A 21852-nucleotide genomic window follows, 5' to 3' on the forward strand; every position below is an offset into this window, starting at 1 on the left:
TGAACACATTATGTCTATCATTTATTTAGATCTTTGATTTCTTTCATCAACATTGTGTAGTTTTCAGTGCACATGTTTTATTAGATTTATACCTAAATATTTTACTTCGTGAGTGACTGTAAATATTTTAGTTTCAATGTGTTCATAGCTAATATAGAAAAATAATTTAGGAGTTTTTTTGTAGATTCATTGGAATTTTCCATGTGGAAAATTATGTCCTCTGGAAATAGGTACAGTTTTATTTCTTCTTTCTTCATCTGCATGACTTTTATTTCCTTATATTGCCCTATTGCACTGTTGAGAACTTTTGGCTCTGTTGAGTAAAAGTGGTGCAAGAGGACATCCTTACCTTTTTCCTGATTGTAGTGGGAAAGCTTCTAGCTTCTCACCGTTAAGTATGATGTTAGCTGTAAGGCTTGTGTAGATGTTCATTGCCAAGTCAATGAGTTCCTCTCAATTTCTATATTTGTGAGAATATCCATCATGAAAAGGTGTTGAATTAATTGATTGATTTTGGATTAAACCAGTCTTGCATCCCTGGAATAAACCTCATGATGTACCATTATTTTTATATATCACTGGATTTTATATGCTAATATTATGGTATGGACTTTTATGTCAGTATTCACGAGGGATATTGGTATGTAGGTTTCTTTTTCTCTTTTTTTGGTAGTCTTTGTCTGCTTTTGGTATCAGGTTAATATTAGCTACATAAAATTAATTGGAAACTATTTCCTCCTTTTCTGTTTTCCAGAAGGAATTGTGTAGAATTCATATTAATTCTTCCTTAAATGTTTGGTAGAATTATCCAGTGAAACCATCTGGGTCCGGAAATATCTTTTTTGGGAGGTTTTAAATTATGAATTCAATTTTCATAATGGTTATAGAGCTATCAAATTATCTATTTCATATTGGATGAGTTGTAGTAGTTTGTGTTTTTCGAAGAATGGGTCCATTTCATCTAAGTTGCTATGTTGATGTGTGTAGACTTGTTTGTTCCCTTATGAGGTCTGCAGGGTCTGTACTGATGTCTTCTGTTTCGTTGCTGATATTGATAATTTGTGACTGGTCTCTCTTTTTCATTGTCAGTCTTGCTAGACGTTTGCCAATTTTACTGATCTTTTCAGGAAAGCAGCTTTTGTTTTCACTGATTTCTCTATTTTTTTAATTTCAATTTTGTTGATTTCTGCTCTTTATTATTTCCTTCCTTCTACTTGCTTTGGGTTTATTTTGCTCTCCTTTTTCTAGTTTCTTCATGTGGGAATTTAGATGATTGATTTGAGACTTTGTCTAATGTAAGTATTTAGTGCTAAAAATTTCACTTACTGCAGCTTTCACTGTGCCCCACAAATTTCGATATGTTGTATTTTCATTTTCACTCAGTTCAGTGTATTTTTCCCCTTGGATTCTCTTTGATCTGTGGCTTGTTTAGAAGTGTTGTTTAAGTTCCAAGTGTTTGGAGACTTTTCTTGTTATATTTATGTTATTGATTTCTAGTTTGACTCCACTGTGATTGGAGAACATACTCTGAATGATTTTGATTCTTTTCACGTTGCTGAGTTTTATTTATGTTCCATGATATGGTCCACTTTAATTGGATGAAGATGCACATGTTTAGGAGGGTAATGGGGATGATGACAATGTAGAAACTTTTGTCAGTTTCTGCTTCTCATATCTGCAGCTCTGTTGCTTGGTGTGTATACATTTAGGATTGCTATATCTTCTTGGCAGATTTACCCTTTTATCATATTACGTCTCTGTCCCTGGTAATTTTGTTTGTTATGAATACTAATTTATCTACTATTACGATAGCCACTGCTGCTTGTCTTTAATTAATAATATATCTTTTTTTATCCTTTAACTTCAACTTGAAAGCTGGAGTGAGTTTCTTATAAACAGCATATGTTTGGGTCATGCATTTTTAATCCACTCAATCGATGTTTGTCTTCACTGGTATATTTAGCCCATTTATATTTAATGTAATTATTGATTTGTTAAGACTTAAACTCATATTACTTTTTTTGTTCTATTTGTTCTGTTTTTGTCTGTATTTTTCCTGCATTCCTTTAGGTTATGTTAACCGTTTTTTACAAATCCATTTTGATTTATCTGTATTGTTTTTGAGTGTATCTCTTGATAGCCTTTTTAGTAGTTGGTATAGATAGTACATACATTATATATAACTATCATAGTTTACTGGTGTCATCATTTTACCATTTTGAGTGGAGTATAGAAACCTTACCTCCTTTTATGGTTTTCCCCGTTTATTATAATTATTTTAAATATTTCCTCTACGTATATTTAGAAGCACATCAGACAATGTTATCATGTTTGTTTCAACTGTCAAACATAATTTAGAAAGCTCAGAAGAAGGAAAGCTTATCGTATTTACTCATACCTTTACTTTTCATGCTCTTTTTCCGTCTTGATGTTCCAAGTTTCTTCTATCATCACCTTTCTATTTAGAGAAGTTCATATAGCATTTCTTTTGGGTTAGGTCTGCTGGCAAAGTATACTCATTTTCATTTATCTGAGAATGTCTTCATTTCCCTGTCATTCCTGAACAATGTTTTCACCAGGTATCTGGATTGGTAGACTTTCAGGATTCTGAATTGACAGCTTTTTCTTTCAGAACTTTCATGTGGCCTCTGTGGTTTCTGATGAGAAATCCTCTGTCATTTGAATTATGTTCCCCTCATAGGTAAGGTGTCATTTCCCTGGCTACTGTTAATATTTTCTTCTTTGCATAGAGTCTTAAGAAGTATAATTATTATGTGCCTTGGAGGAGATTTGGGTTTATCCCATCTGGGGTCGTCAGCTTCTGGAATCTATAGGTTTATATCTCTTGCCAAAACTGAGAAATTTTCAGCCATCATTTTTTCGAGTACCTTTTCAGCCCTGCCTTCTTTCTCCTCTCCTTCTGGGATTCTGATGACATGAAAGTTAGATCTTTTGTTATAGCCCCACAACCCAGAGGCTCTGTCCCTTTTTTTTTTTTTCAGACTGTCTTCTCTCTATTCTTGAAATTGGGTGATTTCTATTGTTCTCTCTTCCAGCTCACTGATTCTTCTCTCCGTCCCTTCCATCCTTCTATTAAGTGCGTGCAGTGAGCTGCTTATTTTGGTTATTGTATTTTTAAATTATAACATTTTCACTTTTATTTTTTTAATATTTGTGTCTTTATTGAGGCTTCCGATTTTTACCATGGCTGCCTTATAGTCTTTGTCGGGTAAGGCTGCCATCTCAGTTCTGGTGTTTGCTGATTGTCTTTTTTCCTTCAGTCTGAGGTTTTCTTGGTTTTGGTAAGAGTGGTTTTCTGTTGAAACCTGGGCAGTTTTGTATTATGTTATGAGTCTCCAGATCTCATTTAAACTTGTGTTTTAACTGGCTTTTTCTGGCACTGCTCTGCTGGGGTAGGGGGGCTCTCCTGCTGGCAATGGAGGTCGAAGCCCAGGTTCCCCACCTGGTCTCTGCTGGCACCTGAGGGAGTGTTCTTGTCCTCACTGCTGGGCAGCAGGAAGGTGGGAGTCTGAACTCCACACACGGTCTCCACTGGCACACCAGGGGGTGGTTACCACCCAGTGGGGAGGGAAGTCCCCCTCCCCTCTTGGCTGCTCTGATGACACTGGCATGGTCACTCTGGCCTCACAAGGGAGGATGCCGGGGCTCCCTCTCGGCCCCTGTGGTGTTTGGCGGGAGTAGAGCTAGACCGTCTGCAGTGTGCGCTCTGTCGCTTCTCTCCGGGCCTCTGACCAGAGAGACGTGACCTCAGCTGGGCCTCGTCGGCACCGGCGTCGGTGGCTGATTCAGTTCCAAGTCTGAGGTCACAGCCTAAGGGAACCCCAGGGGGCCCAGCACCTGTTTCTTGGGTCCCTGGGTCCCTGGCCGGTCTCCTTTCTACACGGCACAGCCTTCCACACGTATGGTTTCCAGGTATTGGCTGTACCTGATGGGAAGAGTGTCTTCTCATCTTTCAGACCCGGACCCTCTCTTCCCAGGGTTTTACCTCCTCTGACTGGCCTTGGAGAGAACTTCATGGAGGACGTCTAGGCCCCCAGACCTACACATCCCTTTGTTTTTCTACCCAAGTGCCCAGTCCCTGCCTTCTCCCAGGAGAGTTGAGAGATGTGGGCTGGGGTTCAGGGCTCCCCTCACGGCCCGTACAGACCACCTCTATCAGGTGGCCGCCTGCTGCAACGGGGGCCTCCTCACAGACCTCAGAGTTAGCACAGCTTAGATTTCTGTGCTCTTTAGATAAAAACATTACTGAAGTTCTGTTATTTAAATTTTAAAAATGATTTTTTTTTCACAGAAAGTTCTTTTTGCGCTCGTGATTTTTTCTGTTTCCTGGTGGATATTGACATGAAGACCATCCTTTAGGGAATGATGTGGTTAAACCGTGCCTGTTTTCTGAGTCTGCAGTGCTAGATGTTATGCTAATATTGCAGATGTGCTTCCAATTGCGAATACTCCTGGGAATGGACCGATAATAGCCACACAAACACATTTCACGTGGGGTGTTTTCTAGTTGCTTTTGGTGAATGGAACAGACTTGCTTATTATTAAGCACATTGAGTCCTAAAGTAAGGGTAACGGTACCAGCGGGGCTGGGTCTCCCTGCAGGGACCTCTCTCGAAATGTCATGTCGAAAACTGAGCTGCTTGCTGGTTGCTGTGGATGCAGCCGGGGCGGGGGTGGGGGGAGGCGAACTCCCCCACGGCTCCCACTTTGGATAATGCCCTCGGACCTTCTGAGATTCAGAACTATTCCAACTGCTTGAATCTTGCCACTTGTAAATTTTTAAAAAACGTTAGATTTGCATTTGAAAAAATATTCAAGTGTGTTCATGAAGGCAGCTTATGCCTAAGAGCCGTTCTTTTAATTCCACCCAGAATATGTGTTCTCAGCGAGTCCTGGACCTTCTTGTACCGCACTCACACACACACACAAACAAGCACAGCGGTCCTGATTTGAAGATTTTGGTAATGTGTTTTTGTACAGGGCATAAAAATATATCTCTGTAATTACATGATATTTAGTGATTAGATAATTATGGATAATTGCATGGGGTAGTTCTAAGTGCTAAAGTGTTACCATAAGATCTAAAATGTACAAATTGCATAATAATTATTCTTAGGGGTTATTTGGTAATTCTGAGCATAATTATCATGTGATCTGCAGTGCATGTAATTAATACATAATCACATGGATTTTGCCTTCATAACTACTTCGCCCTTGTTATAAAGCTCTTTGTCATAACATTTGAGTATAAATATAATGTAATTGGCTCCCAGATACAGTACATTAAGCCCGGTGATAATTGCTTTCACAGTAACAATAGCCCTTATTTCACTTCGAGCGTGTGGCTCTTAAGCAGGGCGGGGCTGCGACGAACAAATCGCCGGGACGTGGAGGCAGCAGCGGGCAGGCAGAGTGGCGCTGAGTGGTGGCCATTAGGCGCGCGTCTGGGTGAGGAGTGCCTTTGCTGTGACCAGACGTTTCCAGGTAGAAGAGTTTGCATCTTTGACTTGGAGCCTCTCCTGTAACGGCAGCGCACGCCCCTGCCCAGCAGCAGCCGGCCCCTGCATATGGCAAAGCACCCACCGCGTTTCAGGCGGAGGAGCCGCAGAGGGCTGGAATTTCTGTAAGGAGAAGATCTGGTAAACAACTGTAGTGAGCAGGACCTTGCCCGCCGGATGCCATTGTGGGAGAGCACCGCGACCGGCAGCGGCTACTCGGAGCCGGAAACGGGAGCCGGAAACGGGAGCCCTGGCTCGACTTCCGTGTCCTTAACGCAGTTCCTGCGACTCTCCCCGCAGGTCTCACGTGGCAGGATGACTACACCCAGCACGTGATGGCACGGGAGCTCGCCGGCCTTCCCCAGACCTCCCCGCGACGCCCTGAGGCCTCCAGCCCAGCCAGGTAAAGTGGACTTGGTGTATGGCTCTTCGCTGGCGGCCCTTTGCCCTGTTTCACGTAGCAAAGTACCCTGTCTTTCTGTGTAGACGTTCCAGGAAGTCGGAATGTGTGTAAGGAGCAGGAGGGACTTCCTCCCCGCATGGGGTCCTGGCCCCAGGGGAAGGGTGCATGGGAGTGACCCGCCCACAAGGGGCCGTTCTCACTGACGGACGTGCCCAAAGGTCCTCCCCACCTTCCCGAGACCCTCAGAAGGTCTGCATCTTCAGAGCCTTGGTTGAAAGCAGAGAAGTCAGTAATTCTCACTTCCCAGTAAGAACTTATGTTCACTTTAGTACGAAAAGCAAATTAAACCGTGAAAGGCGTGCCGTTCCCCAAACACGGCAGCCGTGTGAGCTGGATTCATTCCACCTCGTCCTCTCTGCACACGTGCGGAGGTGCAGACGCCTTGCCCACTTGTGCGGGGGTGGGGGACACAGACCCCGGCCGGTGAGGACTTGGTCCACAGAGAGCCCGGCGCGGGCCGCCTTGACCCCCAGCCGGCGTTTATAAAACAGGGAGACGACCTTCCCCCACGGCTTCGCTTGGAAGTCCACTCTTCCCTCAGAGAGTGAGTTTTCTCTGTCCGTAGCCTCAGTTAAAATAATCTCAGTGACAGAAACATCCGCCGTCTGCCTTCCTGCCCGTGCTGTCGAGCCGAGGAAGCAGCTAAGCCACCAGGTCCTGCAGGATTAAATGCACCAAACGTGAAAACACGTTCACCGTGGCGGCTCTCTCACTGGCCAGACCGTGAGTTTCTTGAGGGTAGGAGCTGTCCTTTGTCTTTCTTGCTGGAATACTGAGCTTTAACAAGGAGAACGCGCCACTGTAGTCTGTTCTGTAAAAACGAAACACAAAAACCAAAGTCAGGCTATCCTGAATTTCCATTTTCATCTGGGTGGGTTCAGACTCTTCACGCTGGTCTTTCAGTGACATTTGGGCATTTCAGCACCGCCTGCTGCTCCTTGCCTCCTGGGGAAGATGTACCTGAGTGGGGTGCACTGTCCCAGACAACCTTGAACTCCGCTGAGTAGGCCAAAGGGCAGAGGAATAGGAGAATTGGGAAGACCGAGCAGGAACAACTCTTTACGTAGAGTCTAGACAGTCAGCACGTATATGGCGGAAAGAGCGTTTCCAGAGAGAACAGCCCTGAGAAATCAGACACGGTGAGTCCACGGACAAACACCTAGGTCACCGCGTTCTTACCAGCGTTAATATTGTCATTTAAAATAATTGTCCATTTGTTATGAAAAATGGTTACTTCGCTTTTTTAGATTACAAGTGAGATTAAAAGTTTAAAAATACACATATGTAGAGATTGGAATTCTCTATATGGATTTCCTGTGCATGATCTTTGTCCATATACAAAGTATTTTTTGTATTTTTCTGCTTGGTTTCTTTCTGCATAGTCTTTATATTTAAGGCTAGCAACTCTTCGCATACCATATTTTATAGAAGTAGCTTTCTGGTCTGTTCTGTAGTTGGCACGAGGTACAGTTGCCAGCGGAAAGGGAGCTCATGGCCCTCTCGAGGTGGGAGTTCTAATTTCTTCCTTGAGGGTGTTAATTCCCTCCCCCCTCGGCCGCTCTGCCCTGGAGAGATGGGCTTCCTGGGCGGCACCAGCAGGTCCTTGGCCTTGGGCTGGGTGGGTTTGGCCGTGGCGCACCCCCGGCTGGGAGGGCGGGAAGGCATCGCACCCACGGCTCTGCCAGGGTCCTGGCTGCTTGGAGCCCCGCTGTGACCCTTTAACTCCTCCTCCGTAGACCCAGCCCTTCTCCACCGTTAGCCTGTCAGTTCTCTTGGTCCTGCTCTGTCTTTGCGAACGGTTCCTTTATTAAACTGCCGGATGTCCCATTTGGAGATGCCATGTGTCCTGTGGGGCTCCTGCCTGGTGACAGGAATCCTGGTCACCCACCCTCTTCTTCCTCAGCTTTTGTCAAGGTTATAGGATCGTCATGATACACACAGAATAGTTTTCCTTCTTTTCAAAAACCTTCTGCAAAACTTTCTTTAGTGTTGAAATTGTCTGCTGCCTGGTATATATTTTTAAATGATCTTTATTTGTAGGTAAATCTCATAACACTTTCATTGTCTTCTGAGATTATTGGTGAAATATGCTCACGGGTTTTACATTTTTGCAGAGAACTATTATCCTTCTCATAGGGATTTACAAATTAGTTAACTTAGTGTGAGTCACAGTACTGTATTATAATTTAAAAAATCATTCACCATATGTGTAATTATCACACCTTTGCTATTGATTTTTCTCTTTACCCTTTTAACACAATTTAAAAAAAATAATTATCTCTTGGCCTTTTCTCTTTCTACCATTCTTAGACTTATTGTTTTTATGAAACTTCTTGAGCTGAAAGTTTTGTTCTTATTTTTATTTATTCATTGTTAAAAAGCAGTGAAATCACTTAAGGCTATGCATTCGCCTATGAGCGTGGTTTTGGCATCATCCTATAATGTTGATGGGCTCATTTGCTTTTGTTCTAAATTATCTGTAATTGTAATTTTATATCCTTTGGGGGCAGTAAGTGTAGGCTCTTTCCTTTGTTCATGTTTATGTGCTCTTGTTTTTAGACTTTAAATCAGTGTCTAGTTTTATTGCATTTTAGTTAGAGAATGTGCCATGTTCAATTTTTACTTTTTAGAAATGTGGGGTTCTCTTTGTGGCCTAGTTTATACCGTACTTTCATTAATTTTCAGCGGATACTTCAAAAAACTACTGTATCCACTATTTACAGAGTACAGATTTTTATATATAGTTTATAATCATATATAAAATTTATAATTACATATAAATATAAATTATATTACTCAAAATCAAATATCCTTATTTATATTTTTATTTATTGAAACTTCTCAGACAAAAATTATTTCCATAAATTTTCCTTCCATTTTTAACATATTTTGCTTTACACGCTGTGGGTTCTGACGTTCAGCCCATACGCGCTCACAGCATTTCTTCTTCACTGTGGATCGTCACACCTGCTGCCGTTTTTAAATGGAGACTTCATCATCTTTAGTGCTTTTTGTCTTGATCCCACTTTTCTAAAATCGGTATTACCATTCCTGTGTTCTCTCTGTTTTGCTGTCTAATTAATCCTTTAAAATTCTGCCCTTTGGAGTCTCTTATTTTGCATGCAGCATTTATAAACAATATTAGGTGGCATTTTTTACAGCCCCTCTGGCCAGAGATGCCTGATTTCTCTGCTTTCTTTCTTTCCCTCTCTGGCCTGTGACTGGTTCACTTTCATCATCTTTAGTGTTTGTAACTATGTATCTTACTTCAAATTCAGTCCACAGTCATCACCTTTAGGCTTTCCAGGCAGCTTTTGAAGTGACAGGTCTGAGTCACTATTTTAATGGAGGAATCCCACCTTCGGACCCCCCACCCCCTTCCCAGGGCATCCCTGGCGCCTGGCACATGCCGTGTACAGGTGGGTGTCCGGCCCGGAGCTGTTGACTAAAGAAGGAAGGAAGGAAGGAAGGGTCTTGTGACACTTTTGTTTATTACGTGGGTGACCACACCGACCAAGAATCCTGCCTGACCTTCATTCCACAGGGTACTTCCAGAGCTTTCTGCACCCCGTAGATGTGTGAATATCCACAGTCAGCAATCTTGGGACAGGACGGGTGACCTTAAAAGAGATTAAGGAGCTGGCCCCAAACCAGTGACCCATTCAGGAGGTAGCAGTGAGCTCAGAGTGTGGTGTCAGGACGCCCAGCCCCAGTCTTGAGGGGAGCAAAGCAGGCACTGCCTGAGAGCCGGGAAGAGGCAAAGCCGTGTCGTGGGTGCTGCGTGCGGGACAGACGCCGGGAGCCTGGGGACACCCTCTGCTGAGGCCCCTGATGGCCAGAACAGATGGGGGTGGGGTGGGCAGCAATGCTGTGGAGGACTTGACTGAGCCGTGAGTTCGGTTTACGTGAGAAGTAAAATGGCACCGAAATGATCGTTAGGCAAGGTTGGGATTACGGAGAAAGGAGCGAGAGCCGGGTCACTGTGTGCTCTTTGCAAAGACTCTGTTTATAATTCGGATTTTCTTTTTCCTGAGCACATTGGGTGACAACTTAGAGCATCCCATGTTGCTGGAGCCTTGAAGGTCAGTGCGAGGAAGTGGGAAAGGGACCAGTGGAGACCGATATGTAGGGACTACATGCTTAATCTTTTGAGGTAGAAAATGTACATTTAGAAAGTTTTGACCTACTTCAAGCCGAACGACAGGGCAAAGGTCAGTCTGAGAGCTAATTGCTACAGTGTCACACACACAGAGATGGACGCTCTCTTCGCTGCTGTAACGTGTTACAGTGTCACAAACAATCCTCCAGCAGCGGACACGCGGGGAAGATGAATAAGACAATTTAAAGACACGTTCATGAGGTGGGTCTATCTGCGTTGATTAGCAGTTAGTGAGAAAAATAGATAAAGTACCAGAAAAGTAAATTGACTTCAGTTAAATTACACACAGAACATGAAATTTCATCCATTAAAAAATGGTCAAGGAAGCTGTAGCCATGATTTGAGATGCAAAGAACCGTGCAGCTCCTGATCATTTATATGCCTATTAAGTCTGAGCCAGTGTAACTTGAAAAGGCATCAGAAATAAAAACAGGACAGTTTTATCAATCGCAATAATTAAACACAAATGTGAAGATTTTCTGTAAGTCCCAGCTTTTGTGAAATACGTACAGATATCAAACCCCTAACGTTAGTGATCTGTTCTTGAAGATCAGACTTTCTGCGTGGAAACACTAGCCGGGAGCCTGTTCTCCGTTACTCCAAGTGGGAAGTCTACAAAGAGGTACACACCCGCCTAAAACCCCAGTACATTCCCTAAATCACAGTAAAGACCCACATATAAGGAACAGATTGTCATGTTTGGATATAAAATACTTAAAACATTGTTTCCTGGTCCCTGAAAGTGGATATGGTTGTTAGCAAACAGGCACTTTATTTGTAGTAACACAGCCTCACCCAACATCTGCAAAACACACAGGCACACACAGATCCACACGGACACACACATACATCGACACACACGCACAGATAAATACATATACACACCCAGGCGCATATAGACACACAGACACACACACACACATGCAGACATGCACGGACACACACAGAGACGCACGCAGACGTACCCTCCTAGACACGCATGCAGGCACGCACGCGCGGTGACCCCATCCTCGGTCACTGCAGACGCCCCGTTGCCATCAGGACGGAGGTCGCTTCCGTTACAGAGCACCGCTCTCACTGTCGGATTGCAGCAGAGTGCCCGGATCAGCCTGGGGGACAGGACGCTGTCCTGGACCTGAAGAGGCCACGGACGTCCTGTCCCCATGAGGCGTGAGTGTGGACGGGGCCGCTGTGACCCTAGATCCCCGACTGGGAAGGAAGCTCGGTTTTATTTGTCTGCTTTCCGGGCGCAGCCAGAGCTGGCTTCGCCACGTGACGCAGTGATGCGACGGGGCTCGGTCCCCTCAGCGGGGTGACGGAGCAGGGATTCTTCTTCCTCAGCTTGTCGTCTGAGACGACACCAGGCCGGTGGGGCTGCAGACCCGAGCCCGTCGGGATCCTGACCTGGGGCACCCAGGGAGCTTGTCTCGCCTGGGTCCTGAGCTGCGCGGGACACGGGCTCCGGTGTGCAGCGGAGGAGAGGCCGGGCAGCCGCAGTAACAGAGGTTCCGGAGCCCTGAGCCTCCTGGGCCCAAGGCTGGCACACATCTTCCGAGGTGACCTGGGCAGGCCGGGTGGCCCCCTCCGGGCACAGGCCGTGGGCTGTCTTCTGGCTACAGCGAGAGGCGGCGGCCGAACAGGGAGCCAGCCCTGCGGTGCTGGACGCGGCCCTGCTCTCAGCTCCCAGGCTGTGGGTAGCCGCAGTCTGCACGCTTCCTCTGGCCCTCCGCCCGCGCTTACGGCCTTTCCGTCCCGACCTCCCCCACCCGACCCAGGCCGGGGAGCCGCAGCACGTCAGAACACCTCCTCTTCTACAATTATCATGGCTTTTATCACATTTGGTACATTTGTAAATAAAAGTGAAGATCAAAAGCCATGTCTCTCCAAGTACAAAGTCAGAGAAAGCCTGGGAATAAACGAAGAAAACAGCGAATGCGTCCTTGTCCTTCACGTGTGCCGAAACCACACATCAACGGCGTGTAAGCTCTGCCTCTTCCGGTGGTCTGCGATATTCTTGTTCACATCTAGGGCACTTCCGGCGGTTAATACAAGAGGAAACAAACTTAAAACCCCATATTTACTTACATGAAGATCAGATGAGTTTAGTAGGGGAGAAAACCCCACGTGCATCGTATGTAAACATCGGGGAGGCCTGTGGGTAGTTATTTATGGTTCGCAAACCACCGGACGCTCGTTGAGCCCCGGCGCAGAGCACAACTCGAGGTCCTGTGCAGCCCGGCTCTTTCCCCACAGACAGTGTCTGTGCTTGTCAGAGAGTTTGACAGGGACTGAGTGCTGTGCTTCATGTCATTTTAAAAGTGCGTTTTCTTAAAAGGAAAAGAAAACAAGACATGTTGTTTCCAAGTAAGTTCATAATCTGCATCACTGCCGTTCACCACAATAATCAGTTTGTTTTCCTGAGTTCACTCCCAGTGATAAACGATTTTAGTCACAGAGACGCTGGACTGACGCTGGAAAAGTGCCATCTGAGGGGTCAGCGGTGGGAAAGGCTACGGTCGTAACGCCAACTCGGTGTCACCCCAGAGCCTACCGGGTGTTTCCAAGCTCGCTCTTTCAGTGGATGCTGTTTTCAGTGCCGACGGTGACTTGGGCTCCGTGCAGGTTCTGGGCAGAGCAACGAGACAGAGAAACCCACGAGAACAAGGCCCCTCCTTCCAAGCGGCCTCTCGGGGTCGCTTCCTGCCTTTTGCGGTCCTCGGGCCCATCCTGCAAAGCTGGAGGTCTTTCTCATGACGTCACCCTGGCGCCAGCCCTCTAGCCCCTCTTCCTCTTCTGAGGACCTCGTGGTCACAGTGGGGGACCGGGAGGGCCCCCCACCTTAGGGTCAGCTGAGTAGCAAGCTGATGCCACCCGCTTCGCCCCCCGCCACGCCGTGCCGCGGAGCCCCGCGCGGTCACAGCTTCCAGGAGTCGGGGTGTGTCGTCGTGAGCGCGACCCCCTCACGCGGTGTGTCCGTTCTCCGTCCCTCTGCACGTGGGGGCGTGGGGGGGCGCTGGTTGAGGTGGTGGGGCCCAGAGCAAGTGGATGGTAGGACCAGGGCTCTCCAGCAGCCCCTCCCCACGCTGAGGAAACCCCTCTGCCGCTCAGATTCTTGCTGGACTTGAGTAAGTGGCAGCTGTTTTCCCCCATTCTAGTTCGTCTCCTGTCCCCGGTGGTCGGGGGCGGTTCTTGAGAACATACTTCAGGGCTGGCGCTCTGCTCAGGGTCACTCACCAAGTCCGCACAGCGTCCGGCCGCCAGGCTCGGGGCGCGTGGGAGTTTCCAGCTGCAGTTGGCGAGGGCAGCGGGGGCCGGGCCCTTGCCGCCCGGCCTGACACCCGGGTCCCCACGTGGTCCCCGCACTACCCTCCTGCGCCGTGGCGGCGTCTGGCAGCGGAATCAACGCCACGCCCCGTGGACGGGCTCACGCTCTCCTTTTGCTTTGCAGGAGCTCAAAGCACAGTGTCCCGGACAAGCGGAGCCTCAGCCTGGAGGGCGACGTGCTGGCCGAGGCCCTTCAGCGCTACCTGCCCTACCTGGAGGCCCTGTCCCAGGCCGCCGGCCCTGATGTGCTCCCCGGGCTGAAGCCGGACAGGCCGCCGGCCCAGGTGACCCTCGGAGCCCCTCTCTGGTCTGGGGTGTGTCTGCCCCTGCTGGGGGCTTCCTCCGGGCACGCACAGGGAGTGTTGCCTAAGGCTGTGACATCACTGGGCTTTTCTCCTGTGGCTCGGGCTAGCGGCGGGGGGGGGCGGGCGGGGAGAGACGGGGTGCATCTCCACCCTTTCGGGAGGACCTGCGCTTACCGCCCGGACCCGGGACCCGGCTGCGGGGTGGACAGCAGGAAGCCGGTGGGTACAGGGTGGGCGGCCATCCTGGTTGCCCGAGACTGTCCTGGCGTCGGCACTGAGGTCCTGTGTCCCAGGGCGGCTCTCCTTACGCACCCTGCCCTCGGGGACGCCCTGTGCGCGCCAGCCGTCAGGTCCTCAGCGCAGGTTCATTCTGTACCAAGGCCAGTCTGCTCTAGAGCCATCCAGGACCCGAAGCCCTTTGAAAAGAACAGTTGATAGAAACGATGAGAAATCTCATAACTTTCTAGATGGGAAAGTATGCATGATTTTATGACAACCGGTTAAACCAGAGTTGCCAGCTGTTGACTAGCCTAGAAGAGACGGGTCCAGAAGTGGTGTCCAGAGCCGGAGGCCCTCGTGCATCTCGAGGGTGGACTTTGGGGAAAGCGTGGAAGTCCGGGGGCTCTGGGTGCCTTGGGCATTCGGTAGCCACAATCACGCTTCCTCTCTGCGGAAGGTTAGCTCCGCCGATGGGATTTGAGACACTTTTCTTTCTAAGCCTGATGCCGTGCCGGAAGACGGATGAAAGCCCGGGACGCTTTGCTCCTCTCACAGCCCCCAGATTCATCCCGAGGCGGCGTGGCCCTGGGACACCGGGGGAGCGATTCGGGCCACGCCTTCACTCGCTCTCCTGTCACTTCAGCCAGCTCTGGGCTGGATGTTGGGTGGCACCCACATGGTGGCCGTGCAGGGTGGCTGAGCTCGGTTAGCTCCCTGGACCAAGAGTGGCCTGAAATCAGCCGGAGGGGCCTGAGTGGCCCCCTGACTCTCCGCCACGCTCGACTGCTGTCCGTGCCCTCGAGACGCGGGAATTGGGAATAAGCTGCAGCACGTGTAGGGACGTGTTGACGGTGGGGTCTTTGAGCCTCCGGGAGGTGCTGTGGTGGCGCAGGGGAGCAGCTGACGCGGCTCCGGGGGCAGACGTGCCTTCCAGCCGCTCTCGGGCCCTCACACTGATCCGGGGAACTTGGCGCAGAGCCCTTCCAGCCCTGAGTCGTGCACACGGTGGGCCCAGCCCTGGGCGAGTTCTCCAAGCGCCTTCCCCACCGTAGGAGAAAGGTGACTGCTGTCTTTGCCAGGACCGTTCATTCCTCCCGGAGCTGTACCCTCGGGCGCTGGGCTGCCTCGGAGAGGAGTGATCGCATCCTGACCTGCTCTCCCTTTCAGGAAACAAAATGGCTGTCCCTGCTCTTGTCCAGCGTTCCATCAGCAACGGCCACCGTCCGTCAAGTTTGCCCTCCGTAATCTTTAAAACTCCACCCAGTGGAATTGACCACGCCCCGGGGGCCTGCCGGACGGTGCCGGTTTGTGTCTGCTGCGCCATCATAATTACTAACAGGCCCCTTTTCCCTCTCAGAGATGTCCAGTTTGAATAATGAATTCTGTGGCCATCTCACCACACAGCGGTTTCAGCATAACAGTCACAAGGGTTATTCGAAAATGAGCACTTGGTGGCATTTTGGCTTTAGGCATTTTTATCCTGTTAAGATAGATGCTTCTCAATATTTAAAAATGCACGGAAACCTAGAACTCATTATTGTCTCTGCCCGGAGTTTAAATGAGGAGAAAGCTCTTCATCATCTCTCTAATAGACCGAGACAGGCTGAGGTGCAAGAAGCTCTTCGTGCAGACTTTTGCCAGGGGTCTGGGCAGTGTTTTCTGATCCCCTCTGCTCTCGGTGGATGAAATATTTTAGTTGGAAATGTAAGCTTTCTACACCGATGATCTTTCAAGGTGTGCAACCAATTTGCAATGAATTATTTTATGAATCATCTTTTCTATGTATGTGTCATCAAAAATCTAGCTGTTGGGGCTTCCCTGGTGGCGCGGCGGTTGAGAGTCCGCCTGCCGATGCAGGGGACGCGGGATCGTGCCCCGGTCTGGGAAGATCCCACGTGCCGCGGAGCGGCTGGGCCCGTGAGCCATGGCCACTGAGCCTGCGTGTCCGGAGCCTGTGCTCCGCAGCGGGAGAGGCCACAACAGTGAGAGGCCCACGTATCGCAGGAAAAAAAAAAAAAATCTGGCTGTCATAGGCAGAGAAATGCTGTGAACTTACCATCTTGAGAGGTTTAGTACTAGTTACGTCCTGACAGAAGCCCGAGGGAGTAAAAGCAGAGTCCTCTTAGACAGAACCGCCTGCCCCAAACCCTGACACACAGCTGTGCCCTTATCGTCACCAAATCAGTGCACTTGCTGCTTCTGCATTGTTAGTGGTGGCAACCAGCTCCCACTTTTATCAACCACAGTAGGGCTGGTTCATTACAGAAAACATTGTAGGTCCCAGTTTATTCTATGCTTTGGAGGAGGTTGAAACTGAAATTCATCATTTGGAAATACCACAAATTAACTGATTTATTTGGAATCCTTGTTTTATGCATTTTTATTGTGCAAGAAACTGTGCTAGGTGCTGGGGTTTTACATTCCTGCCCTCTAGGATTTTACAGTCTCACTGAATGAGGGAGACACAAAGATACATTTAAAAGCAGAGCAGGTGCTGTAATGGAGGGAAGGCTGAACTTGAACCAGATGGGCACATGGGGTCAGGGGCTTCCCAGGGGCTGGGCGTTGGAAGAACAACCAGAGGTCAGCAGTTGAAGATGTTCAGATGAACGCAAAGTGCAGAATGTCGAGAGATCACCCCAGTCTACGCTGACAGCAGGAATAAGCCAAGTGAGCTACTAAACCATAGCCTTCAAGACAAAAACCAGAACCCAGAAGGCTAGGATACAGAGAAACCTGAATGAACTAAGTTCAGAAAGTGATGAGCTCATTCTAGGGGAGAAAAGACCACAGCACAGCTGCTTTCCCACAGGCAGGAACCACAGTGGGGAGAGGAAGAAGGCAGCCTCGGTTTTTTTTTTTTTTTTTTTTTTAAATGAATTTCTCACATTATTATTATTTTTATTATTTTTTAAGAAGATGTTGGAGGTAGGAGTTAATTAACTGATTTATTTTTGCTGTGTTGGGTTTTCATTTCTGGGCGAGGGCTTTCTCTAGTTGTGGCAAGCGGGGGCCACTCTTCATCATGGTGCGCGGGCCTCTCACTGTCGCGGCCTCTCTTGTTGCGGAGCACAGGCTCCAGACGCGCAGGCTCAGTGGTTGTGGCTCACGGCCCTAGTTGCTCCGTGGCATGTGGGATCCTCCCAGACCAGGGCTCGAACCCGTGTCCCCTGCATTAGCAGGCAGATTCTCAACCACTGCACCACCAGGGAAGCCCCAGCCTCGGTTTCAAGGACTGTTGGCAGTGGAGACTGACGCGAGGGTAGAGTCCAGAGGCAGGCTGCACGGAGCACTGAGCACTGCAGATGGGACACTGGAGGATGGGAGAAGGGGACAAGGGCCGACAGATGTCCTTCCAAGGAACTCCAGGCCTCTCTGAGCACACCTCAGCCCTCCGAAGGCTTGGGATGAGGCTGCATGGTGGCGAAAGGTCTGTGAATAGCATGCAGAAAGCCAGGAAAAGAAGTTTTCAGCAACTCACAACGGTATTGGGCTGTGAATCAGAGAGAGCTCCCCTGGTTCAGAAAACTGGCGGCTGTGTCTGCAAAGCATGAAGCGATCCTCAGAGCTGCACTGGGGCTTGGGTCTGAGCCCTGCTGAAGCAAAGGCCCCAGTCCTGCCCTCACCATTACTGTAGTCCGTAGTGACCGAACCCGACTTCCTCTGCAGCAGAATCCACACCGGCTTCAATGACAGATTTCATGGACTCGGCCTCCACATCCGCAGACTGAGACAAGAAGGGCCACTCCGCTTTCTAGGGTTAAGTATCATTTATGTCATTCTCCATTACTCTTTTTTTTTTTTCTTTCAGTACGCGGGCCTCTCACCGCTGTGGCCTCTCCCGTCGTGGAGCACAGGCTCCGGACGCGCAGGCTCAGCGGCCATGGCTCATGGGCCCAGCCGCTCCGTGGCATGTGGGATCCTCCCGGACCGGGGCACAAACCCGCGTCCCCTGCATCGGCGGGCGGACTCGCAACCACTGCGCCACCAGGGAAGCCCTCCATTACTGTTAAACAAAATTTCCAGCGTACAATAAAAAATTGGGAGACACATGAAGGAACAAGAAAATGTCACTCTTGGTCAAGAGAGTAAAGAGTTGATAGCAGAAGATCCAGGTATGACTCATTCATTGGGATTATTGGAAAAGGTTATCTTAATAATTAGGATAAATATGTTAAATGATTGAGTGGGAGAGGTGAAAAAGCATAAACGAACAAGTGGAAAATTGTAGCAGAGAGATGGAAACAGTAAAAAAGAACCAAATGGAGATGCTAGAAATTAAAGTAATAAGATCAGAAGTAAAGAATTCATTTGAGGAGCTTAATGATAGACTAGACACAGTAGAGGGAAGAATCAGTGAATTTCAAGTCAGCTCAATAGAAGCGATCAACAGTGAAACAAAAAGAACATATTGTAGGGCTTCCCTGGTGGCACAGTGGTTAAGAATCCACTGGCCAATGCAGGGGACACGGGTTCCAGACCTGGTCCAGTGAGATCCCACATGCTGCGGAGCAACTAAGCCCATGTGCCACAACTACTGAGCCTGCTCTCTAGAGCCCTGAGCCACAACTAAAGAGCCTGTGCGCCACAACGACTGAAACCTGTGCACCTAGAGCCCATGCTCCGTAACAAGAGAAGCCACCACAATGAGAAGACTGCGCACTGCAATGAAGAGTAGCCCCCACTCGCCGCAGCTAGAGAAAGCCCACACGCAGCAATGAAGACCAAACTCAGTCAAAAATTTTAAAAAATAAATTTATTTTAAAAAAGATTATATTGTAAAACAGAGTGCAAAATGGAACAGAACATCCAAGATACATGGTGCAATTTCAAATAACTCTAACACAAGTATAATTGGAATCCTAGAAGGGAAAGAGAAAGAGAATGAGGCAGAAGAAATATTTAAAGAAATAATGGCTGGGGTTTTTCCAAAATTGACAAAACTTATCAAAACATAGATCCAAGAAGCTTAGTGAACCTCAAGCAAGATAAATACAAATCTAGGCATATCATAATCAAATTGGGGGAAAACCAAAGATAAAGAGGAAATCTTAAAGGTATCCTCAGGGGAAAAAAGACCTCTTACATCTAGGGGAATGATTATACGAATGGAGTCTTACTTCTCATTAGGAGACCATAAAACAATGGAAGGACATCCTTAAAGTACTGAAAAGGATGAAAAGACCAAACAAATTCTGTCAATTTAGACTTCTATATTGTTCGAAACTGTAGGTGAAACAGGAAGAATCTGTGTCTGGAAGACTCATACTCCAGAAATGCTAAAAGAAGTTCTTTAGCTTAAAGAAAAATGATATCATATAGAAGCCATTATCTACAAAGGGGATGAAAAGAACCATAAATGGTAAATTTGCAAGTAAATATAAAAGATACACACACATAACATATATAAATTTTTGGATAAAAGCTATTGGATATTTAAAGCAAAATAATAAAAATGTATTGTGAGGTTTTTAGCTTACGTGGAAAAAAATACATAACAACAGGACCACAAAGAGTAGGTAGGGGGGCTTCCCTGGTGGCGCAGTGGTTGAGAGTCCGCCTGCTGATGCAGGGGACACGGGTTCGTGCCCCGGTCTGGGAAGATCCCATGTGCCTCAGAGCAGCTGGGCCCGTGAGCCATGGCCGCTGAGCCTGCGCGTCCGGAGCCTGTGCTTCGCAATGGGAGAGGCCACAACAGTGAGAGGCCCGCGTACCGCAAAAAAAAAAAAAAAAAGAGTAGGTAGGAATACTGTAATTATACTGTTGTAACTTTTTGTTGATTTGTGAAGTTCTGTGATATTATTTGAAGGTAGACTGTGATAAATTACACACATTATAATTTTTACAGCAACCATTTTTAAAAATAGGCAAAAATAGGTATAACTGAAGGTCAATTCAGAGATAAAATGGAATGCTAAAAATGCTTCATTTATCTATAGGAAGGAAAGCAAGGAGTAAGAGAGGAAGAAAGATCAGATGGGTTGAATATAAAGCAAATATCAAGAAAGTAGAATTAAATCCATCCATATAAATAATTATATTAAATACAAATGGATTAAGCCCTTCAAATAAAAAGCAGAGATGTTCAATCTGAATAAAAATAAAAAACAAGCTTCAACTCTATTCTACTAAAGCCAAAGCACATGAAATAGAAAGACATATGTAGGTTGAAAGCGAAAGTATGGAAAATATACACAATGGAATCTCTAAATATAAGAAAACTGGTGTGACTATATTGATATTAAAGTACACTTCAAGACAAATAGTCTTGTTAGATATAGAGATGTTTTATAATGAGTAAATGGTTAATTCGTTAAGATGACATAGAAATCTTTTTATGAACCTAATGTCAGAGCCTCAAATACATAAAGCAAAAATATGAAACTATTAAAGAGAAATGTACAAGTCCACAATCATTTTTAGAGATTTCAACTTTCCTCTCTCAGTAACTGATTATACAAACAGATTAAATATCAGTAAGGATATAGAAGATTTGAACACCACCATCAACCAACTTAACCTAATTGATATTTATAGAATGATACACCTAAAAACTGATGAATAAACATTATTTTCAAGTACACATAGAGTATTTCCCAAGATGGATCATATGCTGAGCTGTAAAGTAAGTCTCGACAAATGTCAAAGGATCAAAATCATACAGAGAATGATATTAAAAGAAGAGAAAACTACAGGTGATTATCTCAGAAATACAGAAACAAAATTTCTAGACAAATCAAATCCAACAATATAAAAAAATAATAATACATCATGATCAAGGGAGATTTATTCCAGAAATGCAGGGCTGGTTACATCTGAAAATTAATCAGTACCACTTACCATATTAACAAGGAAGAGAAAGGCTATATGATAGTCTCAAAAGAAAAAGCACTTGATAAAAGCCAACATCATGATAGAGACCTACAGCTGACACCATACTGAATGAGGAAGACTGAATGCTTTCCACTTCAGATCTGGAATTCCACAAGAATGTCTGCTTTACCTCTTCTGTGCAACATTGCCCTGGAGGGCCTAGCTTGTGCAATAAAGCAAGAAAAAGGGAATAAAAGACATCCAGATTACGAGGTCATTTTTGTAGAAAATTTGGTGGAATCTACAAAAAAGCTACTAAGACAAATAAGTGAGTGTGGAAATGCTGTGGAATGCAGAGTAAATATACAAAAATCAATTGCATTTCTATATACCAGCAATAATTAGGTATTGGAATTATAAAAATATCATTTGTAATAGCATCAAATATTATGAAACAACTAGACGTAATCTAACAAAAATATGTGTAAGGCTTTAAACGTTGAAAGTTTTAAAACATTGAGGAGAGTGATTAAAGACGACCTACTTTCGTGGAGATACACACCGTGACGATGTGGGGAAAGGCTCAGCAGCGCTAAGGCGGCAGTTTCCCCCAAACTGTTCTGTAGACGTGACACCTCTGTTTACAGAGGGAAACTGAGGCTGACAAAGACAGAGTGAAATGTTCACTTTCAGATGTTTAATTGGTGGTAGAGCTGAAATCAGGGCCCTGGAATTCTTGTTCAACTTTTTCATGTTTGTTTTTTAAGCCAAAAAGAAGGTCCCCAAGTTGCCTTCTTGGAACCCAGTTGAGCACAGTTCTGTATTTTCCATCAGCCAGCCTGCAGGATGGGCCTGCTTCTCTGTGGCACTGCCTGAAGCCAGGCCTGGGGCCAGATCCAGCTCTGCCCCTACTCGCCAGAGATCCTGTCTCCTTATCCACAAAATGAGGAGTCTGCAGACACCAAAATGTCATGTCTGTTGAGAGGGTCAAAAAGAAGTAAAAACACATAAAGCCAAAGAATGGCGCGGCTCTGGCACTCAGAGCCCACC

General features: G+C 46.8%; 1 protein-coding gene across 7 annotated transcripts in view; it reads left to right on the top strand.

Annotated features, from left to right (window-relative positions):
- PTPRN2 (protein tyrosine phosphatase receptor type N2) overlaps positions 1-21852 on the top strand; it is a 697234-nt gene that overhangs the window by 230941 nt on the left and 444441 nt on the right. For all 7 annotated transcript variants that reach the window (XM_067041729.1, XM_067041728.1, XM_067041727.1 and 4 more), the window contains 2 exons: positions 5820-5922; positions 13590-13749. In XM_067041729.1, coding sequence (XP_066897830.1) covers positions 5820-5922; positions 13590-13749 — 263 coding nt within the window. The remainder of the gene's footprint in view (positions 1-5819; positions 5923-13589; positions 13750-21852) is intronic.

This window comes from Kogia breviceps, chromosome 9 (assembly GCF_026419965.1).
Source record: "Kogia breviceps isolate mKogBre1 chromosome 9, mKogBre1 haplotype 1, whole genome shotgun sequence".
In the NCBI taxonomy this organism is placed as follows: domain Eukaryota; kingdom Metazoa; phylum Chordata; class Mammalia; order Artiodactyla; family Physeteridae; genus Kogia; species Kogia breviceps.